A 24,893-nucleotide genomic window follows, 5' to 3' on the forward strand; every position below is an offset into this window, starting at 1 on the left:
CAAGCATTGTACTGCAGAAATATGATGAGGTTCCTGCCGCCGTGACACTGACTGCGACTAAAGAAACCTTGCCACCAATATTGTCGAGCTCTGTCACATACCAACCAACCTACGTATTACTCCTACTATAAAACACAAACTGAGTGTAGTTTAATTATCTTATTTAATTCTTTGTAAATGAATACATTACTAAAGCTGAATAATAATTCACTGATGGTCTGAAAAAGATTAAATGTGCTAATAAGAGAGAGTCTTAATACTGTAACACTGGTTTGAATTTATGGAACTTGAATCAAAAACTGTACTGCAATAGAGAAATAACAGACACCTAATCTATATGCAAAATCAGTGGAATACCTAAATGGAGCTACCTTTAACTCATACTTGGATAAAAAAAAGATACTAGCCTACTACAAGTTTGTTACATTTAATAACCAGAATAATGCAGTATATAAAAAAATTATGTTCCTAAAATTATACCATTTCTACTAACATAAAATTTCCTTTAGTTGATGGTACATTTACACAGCACACAGATCAGAAACACCATTGCCTTATGTAAGCCCGATGTTGAATTTGGTACACCTATAATTTTCTAATCATCTTCTACATTTTTTCATGCTCATGAAAAATTCACAATTATTTGTAATTGTAACTGATGAAAATGAATATTTGATTGTTTTGTGGGGAGCACAAAAGTAATATTTTAGCTTTTAGTCTTTATAAATGAACAATACTGAAAGCTATCAATTTTGAAAGCTGTTCTTTCTAAAACTGTCAATTTTAGTCATTTCTTGTGAACGGGCAGTCTAAAAATAATTTGAATATTACAAACAACGATAAAGAGGTTAACATGAAAATTTGTGGTGGCTGTATTCCTAAGCATTGTCAGTTATGTATGGTTTTTGATGTTGTCATGTCAATGGATCATATTTTACTTCTCATGAAGGTATAAGCAACATGAAATTAACCAACAACATCATTGCCAAGTTATCTGACTTTACAACCATAAAGAAATGAACTAATATTCTGTCTAGAACCGAATACCCATATATATCTTCTACAGCACTATTATTCTTAACTAAAATACTATCAGACAAAATATAAAAGGAAATTCAGATAGTTAATAATGTTAAAATAAAACAAACCAAATAACGTAATATATCCCTAGTAGTTCACTGGTAGGTTTTTCCAAGATTAGAAAGATGTTATACAGGAAGAAGATTTAACTATATGTTTCATATTGAGTTTAATGTTAACTGATGATCTTGTTAAATTACATAGAACGAATTACGATGGAAGTGAGGCTCCTAATACAATATGAAAAAGAAGGCAAGATAGTTGTAAAGGATATGAAGATTCATGTTCCCATCACAAAATACAAACCTATTTGTGAGCCTGAACAGTGAGAAGTTATACTGAAAACTTTAATGACTCTCTATGAGTTACACACTCATAAAGTTTCCAGGTTGAGGGCAAACACAGATGTTCCTCTATACATCATGAATTAATACAATTCAATGAATTTTCTTATGCCTTCCTTTATATTTGTTCTTTTTCAAACTACTAGGAAGAATAATACACTGAATTATTAATCACTAACTGATTACATAAAACTTAGTAATCTGTAATTGTAGAATAGACAAAATGACGTATTTCCACAAGAAAGGTATAAGCCAGGACTACCAGATAATTATGTGAAAGTATAGGATTCGTTTTGTGATTTTAAACATGTTACACAAATGAAAGATTATATAAGCCCATACAATTTCCAAAACAGCTATGCTATTTATGTGATAAATGTAAACTTGAGAAAATAACATTTAACTTTTCATAAATAATGAAGAAGAAAATTCAGAAATTCGTGAATGTCCCAGTTGCATGTTTTGACATATTATCATTGGTCTAATGTATGTAGCGTAGCTTCATAATACACAGGTGTTTTCCTTACTGTCCTAAACTAAGCTTGCACATAGGCATCAAACACTTTTTGCTTTTGAGCCACATGAAGTTACTTTATGTCTAAAAATTCTTGTAATATATTAATGTTACACTTACTATTAGATACCTAGATGTGGTGCTGTATATTCAACAGTTCGGCTACCTTTGTGCAAAAAAACTTGTATGGTAGTGTTTTTGCTTTGTAACTTGAACAGTACTTCAATATGATTCCTGTCATCCGTCTTGAACATACACATATGCATCCCACAGTAGTTCTTTCGTACAGTTTCAATAAATAATTATGAAAATATTTCGATTTATAGCTTTGGTTGTTTTGTGGCCTTTTCTATTAGTGTGACAGTAACAATATTTATTACCATCACTACAGCACTGTGCACAATTTTGACAAAATTCTGGTAGGTCAGGTAAATAAATTTCAATCATTTGTGTATGATACTTCATTTAGTGCAGTTTACGAACTGAAATAGAAAATCTAAGTAAAGTTTTACATACTGTTTGATAGTACATTATAAAAACAATTTGAATATTTAAAATATGGTGATATTTGGCTTAAATTAACGAAATATATTTTGCTAATCCTCTGCATGTTCATCAGTATACCATATTCTCATGTATAGCAGGTAGCGGTTTATCAGGGGTAATAGCACTACCCAAAATTTGGTAGAAATGTCAATATCACTTTAAATAACGAATTTAATTTACCTTTGAATTAGGCAGGCGCCCTAAGTTGGAGATTTCAATGAATGGTAAGAAAATGAAAATTTTTGGTAAACAATGATTAATTAGTTTTGTATCGTTTTTCTATTAATTTGTAAATTATATGTAGTTGAATCAACAGTTTTATTTATCAATTGGATACAATTAATTTGCAAATTATTGTTAACATTTTCCTTACTCCATAGTGAATAGTGTGAGGATTTTTAAAATTTTTATCAAGTCAAATTTGTTAAGTATTAATGTACTATATTTAGAAAGTGCTAAGTTACATTAAGTTGTATAAAAGAGCCTAATGATCAGTGGCCATGATTTCTGAGTTCATAGAATGACACAAATGTTGCTATTCTGTAGACTTGCCTATTTGGTAATGCATTCACCATTCTCAATTCCATATGATTTATTACCATCTTGGACTTTGTTTGGAATCTGTCTTAAAGAGTGCTGAGGTGTTTCAGCCCAAATTAACGAAGTGCTCTGTTTATTTAAAGACAATGTCCACAGAGTGCAAATGTATGGATGGTCAGAGAGTCCGAAAGTTCCTTCATTAGTGGAAACGTTTTTTAAATTTTTTTACAGTGTACAACGATTACATTTAAAATGGAATCGGAAATATATCATCCTGTGAGCAAAGATAGGTAATTATAGTTTACTCTGAATTTTTAATGGTTTCTGATATTTTACACAACATATATGATCTGTAAACTTGTTTTACAATATGAAGCCGCTGTACCTATGCATCCATTGTATTAGAATGTATCATATATTGCAAAATGTCTCTCTTTCTCAGTTTAGTTTACAAGCGAAAGGTTAGCCCTTCATGTATTTCGATGGTAATCACCTGCAAATACGCTAAAATGTGTTGAAAATGGAGCATTGCGGTATTTTATAAGGTCATACATAATACTTCTACCTTCCTCTCACCCTCTTACTCCAGTTTCTTCACAGACAGAATGCACATAATCCAAATATATTTAAAGATTCTGGAGCTGCATGGACGTCTATACTATGGACGCAACCTTACAGCGCGTACCACTGTCGTTTTATCCACTTCTTATTAAAGTCGAGAATGTTGCATATGAATTTTGCACTATTGGTAACGGTCTATATGAGTTACAATGTCTCTAATTTTACTGTTATGGACTCTTCACAAAACATATGCATGAGGGAGCAATATTTCGGTTGAATCTTCTAGGAACGTAACTCTCGACCTTTTAACAGTTTCAGCCATGCCGTGATGCATAACCTCTCACTTGGAGCTTCTGCAGAGAATCTACGAAACACTTTTGAGTCCACTAAGTGAACCCATGCTTACACACGCAAGTTTTCCTCTAACAGTCCTGCCTGGTAAGCTTTTCCTCCATTGTCGGTACCTCATAGTTTCGACAGATTCTTTCAATGAAGCTCGTTCTGGCATTTCCATTTCCTTTGATTAGTTTCATGTACTTATGTTCCACCTTAAACCACTCCATACACAAACATTTGTTTAATAGATACGACTGTTTCCAATGTTTGTTCAGCTACAGTGTAATCAAAACATAACAGGTCTTTTTTATTATTTATGTACAGTAGGTTACATTTCCTTATGTTGAGGTTCAACTTAAAATCACTGCAAGAAGCGTCTATCCTCAGCAAAGTACTCCATTTAGGTGCGATTATTTGAGGAAATTATTGTCAGTCGAACCATTTTCAACAAATTTGGTGCTAAGGTACTGAGTCCTCTATCAGTTATTCAAATAAACACGCAACGTGATACAAGTAAAATACACACCTGGAAATTGAAATAAGAACACCGTGAATTCATTGTCCCAGGAAGGGGAAACTTTATTGACACATTCCTGGGGTCAGATACATCACATGATCACACTGACAGAACCACAGGCACATAGACACAGGCAACAGAGCATGCACAATGTCGACACTAGTACAGTGTATATCCACCTTTCGCAGCAATGCAGGCTGCTATTCTCCCATGGAGACGATCGTAGAGATGCTGGATGTAGTCCTGTGGAACGGCTTGCCATGCCATTTCCACCTGGCGCCTCAGTTGGACCAGCGTTCGTGCTGGACGTGCAGACCGCGTGAGACGACGCTTCATCCAGTCCCAAACATGCTCAATGGGGGACAGATCCGGAGATCTTGCTGGCCAGGGTAGTTGACTTACACCTTCTAGAGCACGTTGGGTGGCACGGGATACATGCGGACGTGCATTGTCCTGTTGGAACAGCAAGTTCCCTTGCCGGTCTAGGAATGGTAGAACGATGGGTTCGATGACGGTTTGGATGTACCGTGCACTATTCAGTGTCCCCTCGACGATCACCAGTGGTGTACGGCCAGTGTAGGAGATCGCTCCCCACACCATGATGCCGGGTCTTGGCCCTGTGTGCCTCGGTCGTATGCAGTCCTGATTGTGGTGCTCACCTGCACGGCGCCAAACACGCATACGACCATCATTGGCACCAAGGCAGAAGCGACTCTCATCGCTGAAGACGACACGTCTCCATTCGTCCCTCCATTCACGCCTGTCGCGACACCACTGGAGGCGGGCTGCACGATGTTGGGGCGTGAGCGGAAGACGGCCTAACGGTGTGCGGGACCGTAGCCCAGCTTCATGGAGACGGTTGCGAATGGTCCTCGCCGATACCCCAGGAGCAACAGTGTCCCTAATTTGCTGGGAAGTGGCGGTGCGGTCCCCTACGGCACTGCGTAGGATCCTACGGTCTTGGCGTGCATCCGTGCGTCGCTGCGGTCCGGTCCCAGGTCGACGGGCACGTGCACCTTCCGCCGACCACTGGCGACAACATCGATGTACTGTGGAGACCTCACGCCCCACGTGTTGAGCAATTCGGCGGTACGTCCGCCCGGCCTCCCGCATGCCCACTATACGCCCTCGCTCAAAGTCCGTCAACTGCACATACGGTTCACGTCCACGCTGTCGCGGCATGCTACCAGTGTTAAAGACTGCGATGGAGCTCCGTATGCCACGGCAAACTGGCTGACACTGACGGCGGCGGTGCACAAATGCTGCGCAGCTAGCGCCATTCGACGGCCAACACCGCGGTTCCTGGTGTGTCCGCTGTGCCGTGCGTGTGATCATTGCTTGTACAGCCCTCTCGCAGTGTCCGGAGCAAGTATGGTGGGTCTGACACACCGGTGTCAATGTGTTCTTTTTTCCATTTCCAGGAGTGTGTGTTTCAAAACTCCACTAAATGAAAAAAAAGAAAAAATCTCGAGAAATTATTGTTTCAAAACAATTAATTACAACCAAAGGGGCCGGCCGGGGTGGCCAAGCGGTTAAAGGCGCTACAGTCTCGAACCGCGCGACCGCTACGGTCGCAGGTTCGAATCCTGCCTCGGGCATGGATGTGTGTGATGTCCTTAGGTTAGTTAGTTTTAAGTAGTTCTAAGTTCTAGGGGACTGATGACCTTAGAAGTTAAGTCCCATAGTGCTCAGAGCCATTTGAACCATTTGAACAACCAAAGGAGAAATTTCTGTAAAAATTGCCAGACAGATCAATATTTTTCGGTATTTCATTGCTACCCACACGTCTGGTATAGAATTTTGAGTAGAATCTGTAATTATCTTGACATGGAAACGTCTGACTGAACAAGTACTGTTCAGAGATGAACAGCTAGGTTTTCAATAAATTATCCAAGTAAAAGAAGGATTCAAATTTCTAGTAGTATCAATGCCTGAGGGACACAGAGAAGTAGGGAAAACTGTTTGCTTGCTCATATCGACAAAACCAATGTGTTTAAGTTGTGATAGCATTCCAACGATATGTAAAATGTTCAACGGCCACTAATTAATATGATAATGGAAGCATACTTTCAAAAAGAAAAAAAAGGGCACATGCACTTTAAACGTAATGTACTACAACAAAATATGATGGCGGTAAATGAACAAAATGCTCGGCAGCTCTGTTAACTCTGAATATGTACGGACCATCTCGCCCGGCTAGCCGTGCGATCTAGCGCACGGCTTTCCGGGCAGGAAGGAGCGCCTGGTCCCCGGCACGAATCCGCCCAGCGGACTTGTGTCGAAGTCCGGTGAGCCGGCCAGTCTGTGGATGGTTTTTAGGCGAATGAGAACAAATGGTTCGAATGGCTCTGAGCACTATGGGACTCAACTTCTGAGGTCATCAGTCCCCTAGAACCTAGAACTACTTAAACCTAAGTAACCTAAGGACATCACACACATCCATGCCCGAGGCAGGATTCGAACCTGCGATCGTAGCGGTCGCGCGGTTCCAGACTGTAGCGCCTAGAACCGCTAGGCCAACCCGGCCGGAGCGGATGGGAACCATGCTCACTCCAGTGCTGTGGCCAGCTGCGCTAGTTTTCTCGATTGGGTTTTAATCCGGGGAGTCTGGTGGCCAGGAGAGTGCGGTACACTCATCCTCGTCTTCTTCGAACCATGCATGTACACTGCGAGCTGTGTGACACGTTGCATTGTCCTGCTGGTAGATGCCATCGTGTCGAGGAGGACAGATGCGTACTTGCGTTGATCCATGGTCTCCAAGAATGGATACATACTTGTGCTGATCCACAGTGTGTTCCAGATAACGAGATAACCTAGGGAATGCTACGAAAACTTTCCCCAGACCATAATGCTCCCTCCTTCGGCCTGCACATTTCCGACAATTGTTGCAGTGTGTTTCTGATGGAGCATAAAACGTGATTCATGTGAAAAGGCCACCTGTCGCCATTCAGTGGACGTCTAGTTGCGATATTGGCGTGCAAATTCCAGCCTTCGTCTCCGATGAACAGCAGTCAGCATACGAGGGGCGTTTGGAAAGTCCGTGTAAAGTCCAAGACATGGCAACCCTGGCGCGTATCGAGGTCATGTTTAGTCAGTAGCATCTTTGGACAGAACGCACACCAAGTTTCAGCCATATTGGTCTATTTCTTTGTGTTTGGCATTCGTGTGACTCAAGGAAGTCGAGTGATTGTCAAAAAATGGACGAAATAGCATTTCGTGCGGTGATTAAACATTACTTTATGAAACGCAAAACGCCTCAAGAGGCTAAACAGAAGCTTGATAAACATTACGATGACTCTGCTGCACCTTCGATTAGAAAAGTTTGTAAGTGGTTTCAAAATCTACGGAGTGGCTATATGGGCACAAGGTTACGACTCCAGAAATCGCTGATAAAATCCACGATGGATGACAGAAGAGTTAAGGTGCGTGAGATTGCTAGTGCTGTGGGCATCTCGAATGAACGGGTGCATAATATTTTACATAAACATTTGGACATGAAAAACCTATCCGCAAGATGGGTTCTGCGACTGCTCACGCTTGACCAAAAACGGAATCGTGTGAAGTGTTGCAAGGATGGTTTACAGTTGTTCAGGAAGAAACCGCAGGGCTTTAAGTGTCGTTTGGTCACTGTGAATGAAAGATGGATACATTACTATACTCCTGAGACCAAACAACAATCTAAACAATGGGTTACCAAGGGAGAATCTGCACCAAAAAAGGCGAAGACCATTCCTTCGACCGGAAAGGTTATGGCGACTGTCTTTTGGGATTCGCAAGCAATAATCCTCATCGACTATCTGGAAAAGGGTAAAACAATTACGGGTGCATATTATTCATCGTTATTGGACCGTCTGAAAACCGAGCTGCAAGAAAAACGCCGGCGATTGGACCGCAAAAAAGTCCTTTTCCATCACGACAGTGCACCAGCACGCACCCCAGAAGCTGTGGTCGTAAAATTAATGGAAATACGATTCCACCTCATTTCACATCCCTCTCAGTACCTACCAGAACCTCATTGACTCTCTTCCTGCACGTCTCACAGCGGTGCGCGCAGCAGAATGTGGTTATTCAGGATTTTGACAGGTGGTCACATTGATGTGACTGAACAGTGTAATTATGCTCACCACACTGGCTCTGTGTGCAATTGTCTTTCAGATTCATGGTACAGTGATAGCGGTACGGTCACAGAGTGGTTAACTAATATCTTGTTGTAGTTCTTTTAGTTTTACGGAAAGGGCAGCATCCATGTAGAAACGGTTTAGGGACTGGTCAGAAAGTCTGTGGAGAACGCCGTTTTGATAGCCGTCCATCTCTCGCTGGTGCATGAATGCGAACTGCATTCATGAGTCATTACGACCACTGCCCACCGCGAGACTAAACGCCGCTTGGTAGTGTTGCGGGCACTCAAAGTGGTATGGAAAGTATATAAGCGGGTCAGAGACGAATGGGGGAATCATTCTAGCAAAGATGTGGGCCAAAAATACGGAAACAAACTGACATAAGCGACTCTGACAAAGGACAGATCGTTATGGTCTGGCGTCTACTGTTCTGGTGCTACTGTTGTGAGCTCTATGGAAAGTGGTTGAAGGATGATGAAATTACGAGTAGGTGACAAGATGGAGGACGTCCACAGCTCATCACGGAACGTAGAGGTCAGAGGTTTCACCGATCCGTAAAGCAGGATAGGTGGCGATGTGTGGCACATCTGACAACGTAGTAGAAATTTTTCGGAGCACCCCAGTGCACCCACACTGATGACCATGGGTCTCTGGAGCAGATGTGTTCCCTTGTTCTACTGACAACACCAGTTACAGTTGCAGTGAGACCTGAATCATCGAGAGTAGGCTGTGGATCAGTGGAAACCTGTCCCATAGTTGGATGAATCATGTTTCTTGTTATATGAGGTCGATAGTCATGTTCGTGTGACGCCATGCGAATGGCAGCTCGAAACATGCACGGTGCCATGGTTGCAGACCGCTGGGGGCAACATTATGCTGTGTGGGACATAAACATGGGCTCAAGGATTTTAGCGCGACCTTTGCTAATAATCGAACTCACAATGGCGGCTGTGGACTACGTGAACATTGAGGACCATCTGCATCCCTTCATGCTTGATATCTGACTGACTGTTATAACATCTTCCAGCAGGATGATAGAATCGTCCTACAGCTGTTTGAGGAGCATGATAATGATCTTCCGTTGATGTCTTGATCACCAAATTCGCCTAGTGTGAACCCACACGCCAGGGATACTATCGGGCGCCAATTCCGTTGCCACACACCACCGGACCATAATTTACGGGAATTATGTGACCTGTGAGTAGGTATCTGGTGTCACATACCTCTGAAACCTACCAAGGACTTATCGAAGCCCTGCCACGCAGAATCGCTTATATACTACGTTCTAAAGGTGGGCCTGGACGTCATTACGCATATGGTTATAAGGTTTTACCTCATCAGTGTATATACACGCACCGCCAAATAATTGCTGTTTTGGGGTTTAATTAAATCATAACATCACGTTCCAGTCCATCATCCGACAAGCATCCCAAGCTTCTCCACTGTTCCCTATATCGGGGTCCACAGTTCGTGGTCTAGTAGGTAGCGTTGCTTCCTATGGATCACTGGGTTCCGGGTTCGATTCCCAACCGGGTTCGGGATTTTCTGTGCCCGGGGACTGGGAGTTTATGTTGTCCTCATCATTTCATCATCATCGTCATCCGTGACAGTGGCAAAATTGAACTGTGAAAAAAATTGGGACTTTGTTTGGGCGCTGATGACTGCGCAGTTGAGCACCCCACAACCAAACATCATCATCATCAACTATATCGGCGGATCCCAGCTCTCTGTATTTGCGCTGCAACAGCCACTGATCGGGCCAAATAAAGGTACTCGACGGTAACGGCGCACTATTGACATCTGCATGCAATAAAATGAAGCTCGCTGGTAGCAGACGGTATAAGAGATGCGAAGTGCATCACCGAGAGGATTGCTGTTAAAATTTCGAGAGAGTACATTCTGAACAGTGTCAGGGTAGGTATTACTTCCTCTCATATCTGACGAAATGACCAAGAAGATGAAACTGGAGTGATAAATTCACATACGGAGATTTTTGACATTCCTTCTTGCCGCGTAGTGTACGATAAGTACCCTTCAGTCCGCTACGAACAGTACATTGACTTGCATAGAACAGATGTAGATAGATCATAACAAAATCTTTAAACATGGATACCAACTTTCAATGAACAGAAACGCCTCTTTACTTAAGAATAACAAATAACTAACACTTTGGTAGGAAGCATATTTACAACCCACCATCGCAGCTGAAGATTATTAAGGACGTATGGTGCATTATCACATTGCGCATCCTCGAAGTCATAAAGAAATGTAGAAACGACATTAACTAACACCTTAAGCTGCTGTTCAGTTTATTCTTCTTTGTGCGACCAGTTTCGTTCAGAGATCATTATCCCGCATATGTTGTACACACGTCAAGGAAAGAGGAAAATTTCAGGCGGAAAGGATGTTTGAAAACTGTAGTGAAAATACAAGCAATATTTACAGATTTTTCTTAACAGAAACAGTTGCAAAAATATAATATTTATCAATTAATGCTCACTCATGGAGAGGTAGACGCATGGAGTGTCAGTTTCAGACAACTATCCAAGGAACACAGAATGAAACGACAAAGAGACTTGAACAACTGGTAGCGTACAACATCGGTAACCTGTAAATGCCGTAGCTTTTAGGGGTAATCAATTCGCCTTCATGACTAGCACTACTCCTGTAACAGTACAGCACGAAAATTTTCAATTCTTTTTTTCAGTTCGAGTTGTCCATTCAAAATGAAACTTTGATCTTTAGCATGATGTAAAAAAATTTATCTCTGCATGACTAAAAGTTATTTATAAATATTATAGTTCTGATACTGTGTTCTTAGATGTACGTATTTCTCTTGCTGTTAACCAAAATCTGTTAATATTGCTTGTATTTTTTCTACAATTTTCAAAAATCCTTTTTTGCCTGAAATTATCCTCTCTCCATGACGTGTGTACAAGAGATGCTGCGTCCGCAACTCGTGGTCTAGTGGCTACCGTTGCTGTCTCTGGATCACGGGTTCGATTCCCGAGCGGGTTGGGGATTTTCTCTGCGCGGGGACTGGGTGGTTGTGTTGTTCTCATCATTTCATCATCATCATCATCATCATCATTCGTGTCAGCAGCTAGATTGGACTGAGCAAAACAAATGGACTGTGTAAAAATTGGGACTTTATACGGGCACTGATGAGCGCGCAGTTGAGCGCCCACAAACCAAAAATCATCATCGCAACAGATGCTGGATAATGGTCTTTGATCGAAACAGTGTCTCTATAAAGAGTAAATCGGACATCACCTTAAGATGTTACCGGATGTCATTTCTGCAGTTTATAAATTCTGTGAAACACAATCAATAAAAAATATTACAAAAAATTTTTCTTTACTGGGTTGCAGGAGAATAACAATATGGCAGCACTTAATTATACCATTACTCTCCGGATCGTTAGCACACATGCACTAGTTCAGCAGATATTTATTACGTGTTGTAATGACGTATTGTTAGACAGCAGTATCACTAACAGAACTGGTTTCATAGATTCATAAATATTTACAAATACAAATGACTCATAAAAATTTTGTTTGGTAGCCAATAGGAAGCTGACGACGAACAGTTAATAAAAAGCTATAGTAAGGTATCGGCATATCACGATTTTTTTTCAGCGCTTACCTGAACACTCTGAGCGTCTTCTTGCCGCTATGGTAGTATAGGACATATTCATCTGTTTTGTTAAACATACAGATAACTGTGAATACACCTTCAGCTACTTTAGGTATGAATGTCTTCACAGTTGTTCCGTGTTTTAGTTCCAGAAGTTCTAGCCCTCCTCTGTAAAATTTGAAAATTAAAGCATTGAAATAGTATACAACAAACTTTCCATTTAGGCTGATAAATATTACCCAGTACTTCATTGTCTCACAACTTTCGGATACCATTTATTTTATTTTAGTGAAATTTACTGGGGACAACAGTATGGAAACACCAAAAACAACACATTACTAGTCTAATACGGTGTAAGAAAATCGTTGGAATCCAGAACAGCTTCAATCGTCTCGGAACGGATAAATACAGGTTCTGCACGGTTTTCAAGGGAATATTATACCATTCTTCGTGCAAAATAGCAGCAAGTTCAGATAACTATGGTGGTGGTGGATAGTGATCACGTACCCCTCTCTCCACAGCAGACCACAAAGGCTCAATGATACTGAGATCTCGTGACTGGTCTGCAGCTCGTGGTCTCGCGGTCGCGTTCTCGCTTCCCGAGCACGGGGTCCCGGGTTCGATTCCCGACGGGGTCAGGGATTTTCACCTGCCTCGAGATGACTGGGTGTTTGTGTTGTCCTCATCATTTCATCATCATTCATGAAAGTGGCGTGCTTGGGCTGAGCACAGGTTGGAAATTTGTACGGGCGCTGATAACCGCGCAGTTGAGCGCCCCACAAACAAAACATTATCATCACCATCATCATCATTGTGACTGTGGTGGCCATGGAAGATGCGACAACTCATTCTCGTTGCCCAAAAGCCAGTTATGGACGTTACGAGCTGTGTGAACAGGGACGCTGTCGTCTAGGAACACAGCATCACCATTGGCGAACAGACAATGTAGCACGGGATGGAACTGAAGAGCCAAAATGGTCACTTAATCCTTGGCAGTAATGCGACTCTTGCAGAGTGACCATGGGCCCCAGAGAATATCATGATACGGCTGCCAAAATTAATACTGAGCTCACGGCATGTTTCACTCTTGGGACGTAAACTCGGCCAGAAGTTGAAGACAGTGTGAAGCAAGACTCATCCAACTAAATGACTTTGCCAGCCGGTGTGGCAGAGCGGTTCTAGGTGCTTCAGTCTGGAACCGCGCGACCGCTACGGTCGCAGGTTCGAATCCTGCCTCGGGCATGGATGTGTGTGATGTCCTTAGGTTAGTTAGGTTTAAGTAGTTCTAATATCTGGGGTCTGATGACCTCAGATGTTAAGTCCCATAGTGCTCAGAGCCATTTGGCCCAAATGACTTTCTTTCATCGCACCACAGTTCAGTTTTGATGGGTTCGGCACCACCTTTCCCTGTTACAGACATTTGCATCAATGATGACTGGTTTTGGAATTCCGAGTCGTTCTGTGATCCCTGCTTCTGGAGCTCCCTTTGTGTTGTTTTGGAGCTGACAGTATTGGCTAGTGTGGCATTCAGTCCCGCAGTGACTTTTGCAGTTCTCATCCTCTTATTTTCGCCACAATCCTCTTCAATGACCGTCTGTTATGATAACTCGCCACACACTTTCGTCTGCCTTGTGACTTGTGGATTTTTTTTTTCCGATGCGGTGCCTCTTGAAATATGACCACCAAAAATTTACGCACATTCGAATTCACTTAGCTCTGCCATAATGCACTCACAGCTATACAGAACACTGTTATAATCACGACTGACATTTGCAACGTATTTAGAACATTGCACAGGTGCCTTTCGTGGTCTATACAACAGCGCAACCTGCGGGCTTGGCTAGCATCTGTATTTATGTTCAAGCATGCGTTTCTCGCAGTGTTTCCATATTTTTGTCTAACCTCTGTATCATTCTAATTCTCTTTTTCCTATTGAAAATTACATACCACGTTGCGAGAATGAGTTTAAATGCGTATAACAAAATAGCTTCCTATTATACTACTGCATGTAAAATACACCTTCTGCTCGCAGGATGGCATAAGACGGATATACTGAAAAGCTGCTTGATGCTATCAGTTTCTTGAAGAGTAATATTTACAGATCATTGCATAAAACGATCGCCTCAGTGATCTCGAGGCCGATGACCACATTGGATTTTCAAATGCGAGAATCCTGGAACGGGCCACCTCATGAGACTCAATGAGAAGCTTGTGAATAAAATAAACAACGAGACTGAAGTTAAATTCTTTGAAGCAGCGTTTCATCGAAAGACTTGAATTTAGTTACGAGTAACACAATATTATTATTCATGCACGCTAAGACGCAGTCATTTGTGTGAATGTATATAGTACGATTGCGTACAATCTACGACATAAGGTTTCGTTTCTATGTTTAAACTTGACTGTAAAACAGCAGAGGCGCCTGAATATGTCAGCATATGTCTTCCTTAGTTTAACATAGTAAATGAACAAATTATGCTGCAGTAGTATATCAGATTCTTATCTGGTGACGTGATCCTTGAAGGTGAACATGTATAAGCAGTTACCGCTGACGGGCACCCCAAGCAACGATACAGTTTGTCACTCGCCTACTTACACGAGACATAACGCTGACATTGTGAAACATTATTCCACAGTCTCTCAGTACTAACAAGAATTGAAAAACTTACTGCACATTCTCTGACGTGTTTCTTTTTGGGTATCCTGATGCAGAAGAATTTTGATACCTAGAAGATGTAAGTGATGAAAAGTGCATATTATACTGAAATCGCTATCGCATTACGCAGTACCTAGACCCGAAATGGAAGTAAACAAAATTTAGGAGCTGAGGCCACAATTAGGTTCATTATTGCATTTAAGCATATAGTGAGGGGAAATACCATTGAAAAACGTACCAAAAAATACACTTAGGCTGACATTATGAAAGCAATGACGTGGGAACATCACTGGATGTTAATTGTCAGTAGAGGGAAGAGGTAAGTCTTCTCGAAAGTGGAAAACCAGAATTGTTATCTGACAAGGAAGAAACAGAAAATTACCCATTACATCGATTGTAAAGAATTCATACCGACTGAGTGGTCGAGTAGGGATTTAATCGTCTCTGTAAGATAATGCATCCAGAGGTCTTAGTTCACAAAATATCCAAGGTAGTGGAGAATATCTCATACCCGTCGATGTGCCTAATCAGCCAAAGGAAAAAAGATACAGGTATACCCTTCAACTTGTCTGGCCTTCACTGCACTTGCGAATCGCAAACAATAACCATCCCTTGCTATTTGCATGAAATTGAAGTACCATCTCTTCATCCACTGCACTCTTTGCTTTTGCCTCTCTGTCTGTTATCTCAAATTCACCAACTGGACAGTATTGGAAGGCCCAGGCAGGAATCATTACGACAATGAAATTTTTCCTTCGAAGATCCAGTAGGGCACTCTGATACTCATACTAGATCGTTATCGTTGCTCTGAAATCACAACAGCTTGAAACCGCCGAGTCGAGGCGTTTCACACCGCTAGCATAGATGGCAGCCATGTTTAACACAGTCCGAAAGGCTACCGCAAACGGTTTGTACGTCTTACATTCGGTACTGGCAGATTTTTGAACTTTATAAAAGGCAGGTCACACATGGCAGACAGTCCTGTGGATTTCCAAAACATATTTCTAACAGAAATATGCAGTGGAGCATCATGATATGTCTGGGGGAGACCAATAACAACCACTGACAAAAAGCAGATGTGAAGGATACTGCCACAGTGGTCCCAAGATTGATATGCACTAGTATTATGGAACAGTACATAACCAGTACCTTACGAGTTAATCGGTCCCCAGTTGTGACAATCGAACAGCTCTTTGGCAAGGCTAGTTTATGTACTAATTACAGTTGTGATTCCAGCAGTCGTAAACTCCCGATGTGAAAAGATGAAACCGCAATCTTAGCTGTGTGTCTTGGGAACGAGCGCCCAGCACCCTACAACCTGCCCTGACTGTGCTAAAGCGTGAAATTCATCTCCAACTACAGCTGTGATCCGACCTTGGCTTCTCAATCACAGTGGAATAGATCAGGTGTGATGATAGATTAAGGACGAAAGGGGATAGCGTAACTCCAATGAAATTAATTGGCTATTCTGCCGATTCTTGATAAAATACCTTACATATTACTAGCATTTGCGTTCAACACATACAATGAACACACCTCCTCCTCCTCCCCCTCTCTGCGTCCACCTCTCCCTCCCTCTGTCTCTCCACCTTATCCTCCCACCTCTGTCTGTCTACCTCCTCAAACCCACTCTCTCTGTCATCTCCTCCTCCCCCTCTCTGACTATATCTTTCTCCCTCCTTCATTTGGCCATATCATCCTCCACCTCTCTCTTTCCATCTCTACCTCCCGCTCTTCCTAGTCCACCTGCCTGTTCACCCCTCTGCACATTGCACCTGCCTCATGGATCTCCTGCTCTCCTCTCTCTCTGTCCGTTTCCAACTCCCCTGGCTCTGTCCATCCCCTGTTCTGTCCATCTCAACCTGCCCCCAGCCATGTCCATTGGCGCTATATCCCCTGCAATACAGTTCAATAAAAAAAAGGCCAACAGCACATGCACAACATGCCTGTCATGAAGGGCAAGTTACACATCAGGGGCTTGAAAATCTATTTGCCTCTGACATACAGGCTACCATGCAATGCAGAGCGATAAAGCAATCCAATATTACCCCAAATCTCCAAACACAACACACCTGTCATGTAAGGCAGCCTAAAACTGGGTCCCAGAAAACCGCTTCTTGTCCCTGCCAAGCACGATGCCCTGTAAAGGAAGTTGACTTCGCTGACTGATACTGTTTCCATGCAACATGCCTGTTGTGCAGGGCAACCTATACACCAGAGACTGGAAAAACACATTTTTGCTCATATAGTAGCTTCCATTGGAGCTAGGAGGATATAAACCCTACACTGCTGATACTTGTAAAGCCTGTTATTTGTGTGCCGAATTTGGTTGGAATCGATCAAGGGGTTTGGGAAGAAATACCAAACACACAAAGATACACACATACAGTCTGTTTTATTTATAGCACATGAATGAGAAAAACACATGACACTAGTGTGATATTCTACAATAATGTACACTCCTGGAAATGTAAAAAAGAACACATTGACACCGGTGTGTCAGACCCACCATACTTGCTCCGGACACTGCGAGAGGGCTGTACAAGCAATGATCACACGCACAGCACAGCGGACACACCAGGAACCGCGGTGTTGGCCGTCGAATGGCGCTAGCTGCGCAGCATTTGTGCACCGCCGCCGTCAGTGTCAGCCAGTTTGCCGTGGCATACGGAGCTCCATCGCAGTCTTTAACACTGGTAGCATGCCGCGACAGCGTGGACGTGAACCGTATGTGCAGTTGACGGACTTTGAGCGAGGGCGTATAGTGGGCATGCGGGAGGCCGGGTGGACGTACCGCCGAATTGCTCAACACGTGGGGCGTGAGGTCTCCACAGTACATCGATGTTGTCGCCAGTGGTCGGCGGAAGGTGCACGTGCCCGTCGACCTGGGACCGGACCGCAGCGACGCACGGATGCACGCCAAGACCGTAGGATCCTACGCAGTGCCGTAGGGGACCGCACCGCCACTTCCCAGCAAATTAGGGACACTGTTGCTCCTGGGGTATCGGCGAGGACCATTCGCAACCGTCTCCATGAAGCTGGGCTACGGTCCCGCACGCCGTTAGGCCGTCTTCCGCTCACGCCTCACCATCGTGCAGCCCGCCTCCAGTGGTGTCGCGACAGGCGTGAATGGAGGGACGAATGGAGACGTGTCGTCTTCAGCGATGAGAGTCGCTTCTGCCTTGGTGCCAATGATGGTCGTATGCGTGTTTGGCGCCGTGCAGGTGAGCGCCACAATCAGGACTGCATACGACCGAGGCACACAGGGCCAACACCCGGCATCATGGTGTGGGGAGCGATCTCCTACACTGGCCGTACACCACTGGTGATCGTCGAGGGGACACTGAATAGTGCACGGTACATCCAAACCGTCATCGAACCCATCGTTCTACCATTCCTAGACCGGCAAGGGAACTTGCTGTTCCAACAGGACAATGCACGTCCGCATGTATCCCGTGCCACCCAACGTGCTCTAGAAGGTGTAAGTCAACTACCCTGGCCAGCAAGATCTCCGGATCTGTCCCCCATTGAGCATGTTTGGGACTGGATGAAGCGTCGTCTCACGCGGTCTGCACGTCCAGCACGAACGCTGGTCCAACTGAGGCGCCAGGTGGAAATGGCATGGCAAGCCGTTCCACAGGACTACATCCAGCATCTCTACGATCGTCTCCATGGGAGAATAGCAGCCTGCATTGCTGCGAAAGGTGGATATACACTGTACTAGTGCCGACATTGTGCATGCTCTGTTGCCTGTGTCTATGTGCCTGTGGTTCTGTCAGTGTGATCATGTGATGTATCTGACCCCAGGAATGTGTCAATAAAGTTTCCCCTTCCTGGGACAATGAATTCACGGTGTTCTTATTTCAATTTCCAGGAGTGTATATATTACACCAATGTTGTGTTTTTTCCATTCATAATAAATAAGGATCTATTACAGACTCAATTAAATATGTATATTTTCGTCCAGGCCTACATTAATAATGAATCTCTCTCGACAGATCACGTAAAAAGACACTGAAATAGATCACAATACGTGTGGATACAAGATAGTTATAAGTGAACGAGAGGCCAAAACTCATTCAAGAAAAATTATACACATCGCTAGTCAGCGGATGCATACAAAATGAAGAAATAAAGCACATAACTGAGGGCGAGCGATATAAACACCGTCTAATGACGGCACATGGCAGTAGAACGTGGTAGATTTCCTTAGAAGCGGAGCCGTCGCTGGTCCGGACGCGATCGCAATTACGAGTTGCCGTAATTCCGGATGATTTGATTGTCGCAATTAGCGGGCAAACAGGTCATTAACTGCTTCTCCGACTAGCCGGCAGTCTTATTGACCTTCTAGTGCCTGTAGCACTCAGTTAAAGTGTCTCAACATGGCGTCTAACGATAGGACCATCTGCTCCAGAGAAACACTTCTTGTCAGCAAGAGAATTCGGCTCCCAGTGAGACAGATTCTTGCTGTGGAGGTTATTTAAAACCTCGGGTTTCGGAGAAAACAGCCGAAAAGTTCTCTGCATTTCATTGCCAACTAAACTGTGCTCACTTACAATTTTGCGCCGGCTGCTTAATTACCTTAGGTTGCCAGACAACGACTTCTTCTAACGGCCAGAACCGTTTCTCTGGCGCCTTTCCGGTGTATTCATCTGCGAAGGATAATTGAGACTTAGCAGAAACGGCTCCTTTGCAACGGAAAACGCTATCTTTGCGAGAATTACAAAAGTCCGAATTAACTGCATTTTAGAACTAGAAAAGATTATGGGCAACACCTCTATACGTCTATACTGGGGCATCGTTACTGTCTAATGGGTATGTCTCGTCCATGGTCGTAATCAGTAATCGAATTATAGTAAAAATTAATTCAAAATAATAATAATAATAATATCATAGCTTGAACCCAGTACATAGAAAGAGTGCCACAAGACAAATTGCCTATTGTGACAACCCATGGGAAAATCGTACAAGTGCCACATTTTAACTACCTGGGAGAAATCATCCAGCCATCTGGGATCAACCTAAAGGCCAATGAGGAAAGAATAAAAAACTACAGAAAGCATATAAACTCACGTAGAACTATTATAACAAAACGTCCATATCCATTAACGCAAAATTGAGGCACTACAACACTGTCGTACTTCCGGAGGCACTGTATGCATCTGAAACAACACAAACAGGTGGGCAAACTAAAATCAAAGAAATAGAGAAACAAGAAAGGAAAATTCTCAGGAAAATTTTTGGACCGATACAAGAGCAAGGAATCTGGAAGAAGACACCAACATCAGAATTATATAAATACACAGACATGATTACGGATACAATAAGGAAAAGAAGAATGCAATTCTACGGACATATCCACAGGATGAATGAAAACAGAATTTCAAAGCGAATTCTTAAAGTCATAAACTCAGGCAGGGGAAAAACAAAATGGATAAAATAAGTTGAAGGGGACCTCAGACAAGTACACATAACAGTAAACGATGCAGAAAATAAAACTGAATTCAGGAACATCATCAAAAAACATAAATTTGACACCACAACACAGAAGAGACCAGGATGCAAATGGACAGCGGAGCGAAAGAAACAACACAGTGAACACATGAAGAAAATTTGGGCTCAGAAAAAACATAAACAATCATCATAAAGGAATTCAAGTTCAAACGCTCTTTTTAAATGGGAATAATCGAAAATAATGATAATAATATCATAGCTTGGCTCAATGTATGATTAGTCTCTAATTAAGATACTTCTAATATAGCGATAATATTTTGTCACCCCTGGCGAATTTTGTACCACACCGACTCCAAATGTATCTACCGTAGTATCTTGCAATTAGTTTGTCATAAAACACTTCCAGTCAACCACAGTTTCTGAGTCTCCTACATCTGAGTCTCGATGACTGTATCGTTGTTCGATACATATTCACCTACACGTCATGTGATGACGATGAAGCAATCACAAAATCCCAGACTTTCCGATGTAGGACCATCTTCTCCCTCTCGAAAGACCTGAGAAGTACGCGATAAATACCTGACATACATCTGAGTCTCGATGACTGTATCGTTGTTCGATACTTATTCACCTACGCGTCATGTGATGACGATGAAGTAACGACAAAATCCCAGACTTTCCGATGTAGGACCATCTTCACCCTCTCGAAAGACCTGAAAAGCACGTGGTAAATATCTGACATCAGAAACGTGTAGGTGTTCGAGTAGAGTTTAGGTGGAGTAGCTGGGGTTCTGGGATGTTCACATGACATTCGCACTCAGTTATGCACAATCATAAAATAACAGCTTGGACAGCTGGTCCGGTGATTTGCTGTGAATAACACATTTCTCATTCCAAATCAGAATGCGGCCTCAGTTGAAGTAGTATGCGAAAGTGGAACTATGTCCTTCCTCCAGTGTTGCAAAGTCCCATCCGGCTGCCTCTGCGTGAAAATGGTACGTCGGTTTCAACGATTAAATAAAACGTTGATCACTGAATACAGGTGCAGCAGGGCGTAGAGTACACAAATTGAGTTCCACATAATTTGTGTTAATGCACAAATTCATTAGATCAAACAGAGAAACAAAGAAACTTCAGATTTGTCATATTCAAGTTGACAATAATACGAGTTATTCATCAGAGCAAAATCGAGAGATATGGATGACGAAGCGGTTTGATCGCCGTCCTAACATTCGGGCTGAGGTTTTCTATTGTCTCCATAATAAATGTAGGTGAATATCGGGACGGTTCTTTCAAAAGTACCACGCCCGCTTCGCTACCTATTTCTCTTGCAATCGACCGAGCACACTTTCTCCAATGATGTGGTTTCGACAGGTTACTAAACCTTATTCTTCCTTCTTCACCACGTTCTTGAGAGAATTGAGCACATGAAATGTCGTTCCAATGGGATCCTACATGCATTACCTACGTGGGATTGGAGTAATAAATGTAATGAAGCAGGGAAAAAGAGAAAACTCATCTGCATTCCTTCAGTAAGTAGAGATATTCAAACGATTCCAATCACTAATTCTAACATGTATTTCTCCGGTAATAATATTTATTCACTATTCCATACCATATCCACTGTAGATTTTGTAGCTGGATACAGCCCAAATTTTAACTACCACTGTTTTTGTGGCGGTGTAAGATCTGACCGCCACCACAATATGGTTCCCTATGGTGACGCTGTAACTGAGACGGTCCGCCAAGTGACGCTGCTATCGCAGCGACTTCAGCGCCATTCACAGACGACCTTGTTTGTGTTTACTCTCCTTGCATTAACATATTGAACGTTTTTGGCCGTCTTATACTATTCCGAACTGTGCTATTCCTCCTGGCAGCGATTCTGAACCCTACTTGTGCTTCGTTCGCCATGCTAACGGCGGAAAGTTTTCAATACGAAGATATCGACTCTATCGCTAACGTATTACACGTTAGCTGCACGTACCGGCCGCTTCAGCAGTATTTTGCTGTCTTTTCGGCTCAAATATTGCTGTTGTGTCTCGTACATTGTAGTTATTGTTTTAATAAAAATCTGTTCGACAGATCAGTTTTCCGTAGATGTTTCTATGTCCAAATGACGTTTCTGCCGTCAGATTTAGTTTAACATAGACAATAAATTGGTTTGGCGGGAGAAGTCATTCGTACCAGATGCTGATGCGTCCCATAAATCGTGCCCTACTTTTTTTCCTGTGTCGAAAGTACGGGACGGTGCTCGTCGACAACAGTGTCATTAAGTACAGACAGAATCAGCCAAAAATACACCTAAGTATGAGAAGTCGCATTAAAACTTCACCCAGGTAACGTAATCTAAAAGTTTATTGAACTCACGAATTCATTCCATTCGTATATGTCTCACTTTACTAGACTCGGAATGAACTGTTTAACTTACGTTATCGAAGAAGATCAACCATAACTTTTCACTGCTATAATACTAATTTATTTGTAACAGTAACAACCGTGAGCAATATACCATATCGTGAAGCCACAGCCTCAAAATTGTGTTAATAACGAAAAGATAATCAGAAATTACCTTGAAGGAGCGTACAGTCCAAATTTCCCATCTTTTGTACAGCTTCCTCCCCATTTTGGAACACTTCTGACAACACGTTTCTGTCTTATATCAATAATACTGCCCTTTTCCGCATCAATTAGCGCAACAAGTTGAGCTTTGTGGGGCATTGCTATTAAACTCACGACATCCTGCAATGAATGGCAACATATGAAAAGGCAAATTGGCAAAATAATACTGTTTTTCAAGTGATTATAAATTAGTTAAATAATTATTTATCAGAAATTTTAGAAAATTCATCCATGTACTTATCATGCGTAATTTCGAGTAAGTATAGTAGTTATTGGAAGAGCCAGTTTTAGTTAAAAATTTCCTCAGAGATAAAATGCTATTCTTTTGTTCAATAAGTCTCCGAAATTAACATAGAAATTACAGATATCTGAAGTCAATACTTTGAAAAATTTAGTATTCTTCACAGCTTTGCAATCATTTTATATGCACATGCTGATAACAGAGTGAAGATGAAATGCTGTTTCCATTTTGTGTTGACCGACGCTATATTTGAATATAAGTTTAAAAAGACTGTTACTCCAAATGTGCCTACAGAAATTTCAGTAGTAAGTCTAGATGGCTAGTGATAATATGACAATAAGAAAGCGTTCAAAAGGAAAAACGCTAAATTTATGTAAGCAGGATTTCTGAGGTTTTCTCTGCATAACTGATTGTTGGTATGATTTCGTGTATCCATATTGGGTGACGGTTCAATTATTGCGCACAATATTTGGATGACTGCCCTAGTTGTCTTCTTTAAGTGTTGCGAGTGTTAGTTTTACGTGTGTAGTCGCTTTATGGGCAGCATCCAGACGATTTATTTTTATTTGCACCTTTCATTCTCCACCCAAGAGGACAGCGCAGGCTGTGGTAAAACTCATGAATCTTTTCAGCGAAATCACAGGGAGCAGGAAATTGAACCAAGAAGTGTCCAAGTGGATTGGTAGTGTGGTCTTATTCATAGTGGACTTCGACCTAAAAGTGATGGTAGTTGGAAACTCAGCACCCACTACGCCCTTTGTTTGTTATTCTGCGACTGAGATACTATTCTGTGAAACTAACTTCCTCCTGCTCTGACGGATGAGATGAAGTGAGGATCAGATCCGAAATATTTCTTAAATCAAAACCTCCGTTTCTGTTTATACGTTTTCCCGACATCCTGTCGCCGAGCATTTGCTATCGTTTAATAACGAACCGAGATATGACAATAGTAAGTTTTCATTTTCACTTTCTTTATTGCACTTTAGAAGATCCTGTAAGAACCACACGTGCGTAAGTCGCTCCTCCGAGTGTTTGTTTCTGTATTTGTAGTGTCTCATTTCTACTTTCCTATTCAATTAATGCCTTGGGGACTCTGTAACGATGGCAAGGTTCTGCTCTGGGGATACATACTTCTCGGATGTGATGTATAACATGCCTGAGTTGGTCTAATTTCTCATGATTTTTGTGGACCTAAGTTTGATAATGTCAATAATAGGTTCTAAATTGAGCTCCTCATGCAGTGTCTGGATACACGTCTATCGTGAAGTCCTGAGTATCCACCGAAGGACTATTTTTTAATAGCTGTATGTGCTGTATTTGCTTGCTAGCGAGGCCCTGCTATGTGCACCCATACAGGATTTTTGCTAGGGCAGTTACCGCGTAGAGTCTAACTTTTGTTGAGATGTGTAGCTTCCTGCTGCAGAATAGTGACATCAGTTCCCTCGACAGGCCAGAGGCTTTCATTTTTAAGTCTTGCAAATGTCTATAAAAAAAGGTGACGGTCCAGTGTGACTCCAAAATACGAGTACTTGACAGCTGCGATCCATGATACCTCTTCGCCTTGTATAGTAAGGTTGTTATCTACCTGTAACCGTATTTTGTTAACGTATATTGCCTTTATTTTGGTCGGGTTGATTTTAATCTTGTTATGTCCGCACAATTCTGTGGAGAGGTTCAATTGTGTCTGTAGTCTTCCGATGTTGGCGTTCATTCGCAAAGCACGCACTG

The 24,893-nt window shown here is 42.2% G+C and overlaps 1 protein-coding gene across 1 annotated transcript in view; it reads right to left on the reverse strand.

Moving 5' to 3' along the window:
* The window catches only part of LOC124556328 (NACHT and WD repeat domain-containing protein 2), a 314,048-nt gene that overhangs the window by 12,646 nt on the left and 276,509 nt on the right, over positions 1 to 24,893 (reverse strand). Inside the window, exons 26-27 of the mRNA XM_047130299.1 lie at positions 22,875 to 23,044; positions 12,202 to 12,360 (exon numbers count right to left, since the gene is read on the reverse strand). Of these exons, the coding sequence (XP_046986255.1) occupies positions 12,202 to 12,360; positions 22,875 to 23,044 (329 nt within the window). The remainder of the gene's footprint in view (positions 1 to 12,201; positions 12,361 to 22,874; positions 23,045 to 24,893) is intronic.

This window comes from Schistocerca americana, chromosome X (genome assembly GCF_021461395.2).
Source record: "Schistocerca americana isolate TAMUIC-IGC-003095 chromosome X, iqSchAmer2.1, whole genome shotgun sequence".
NCBI classification, from domain to species: domain Eukaryota; kingdom Metazoa; phylum Arthropoda; class Insecta; order Orthoptera; family Acrididae; genus Schistocerca; species Schistocerca americana.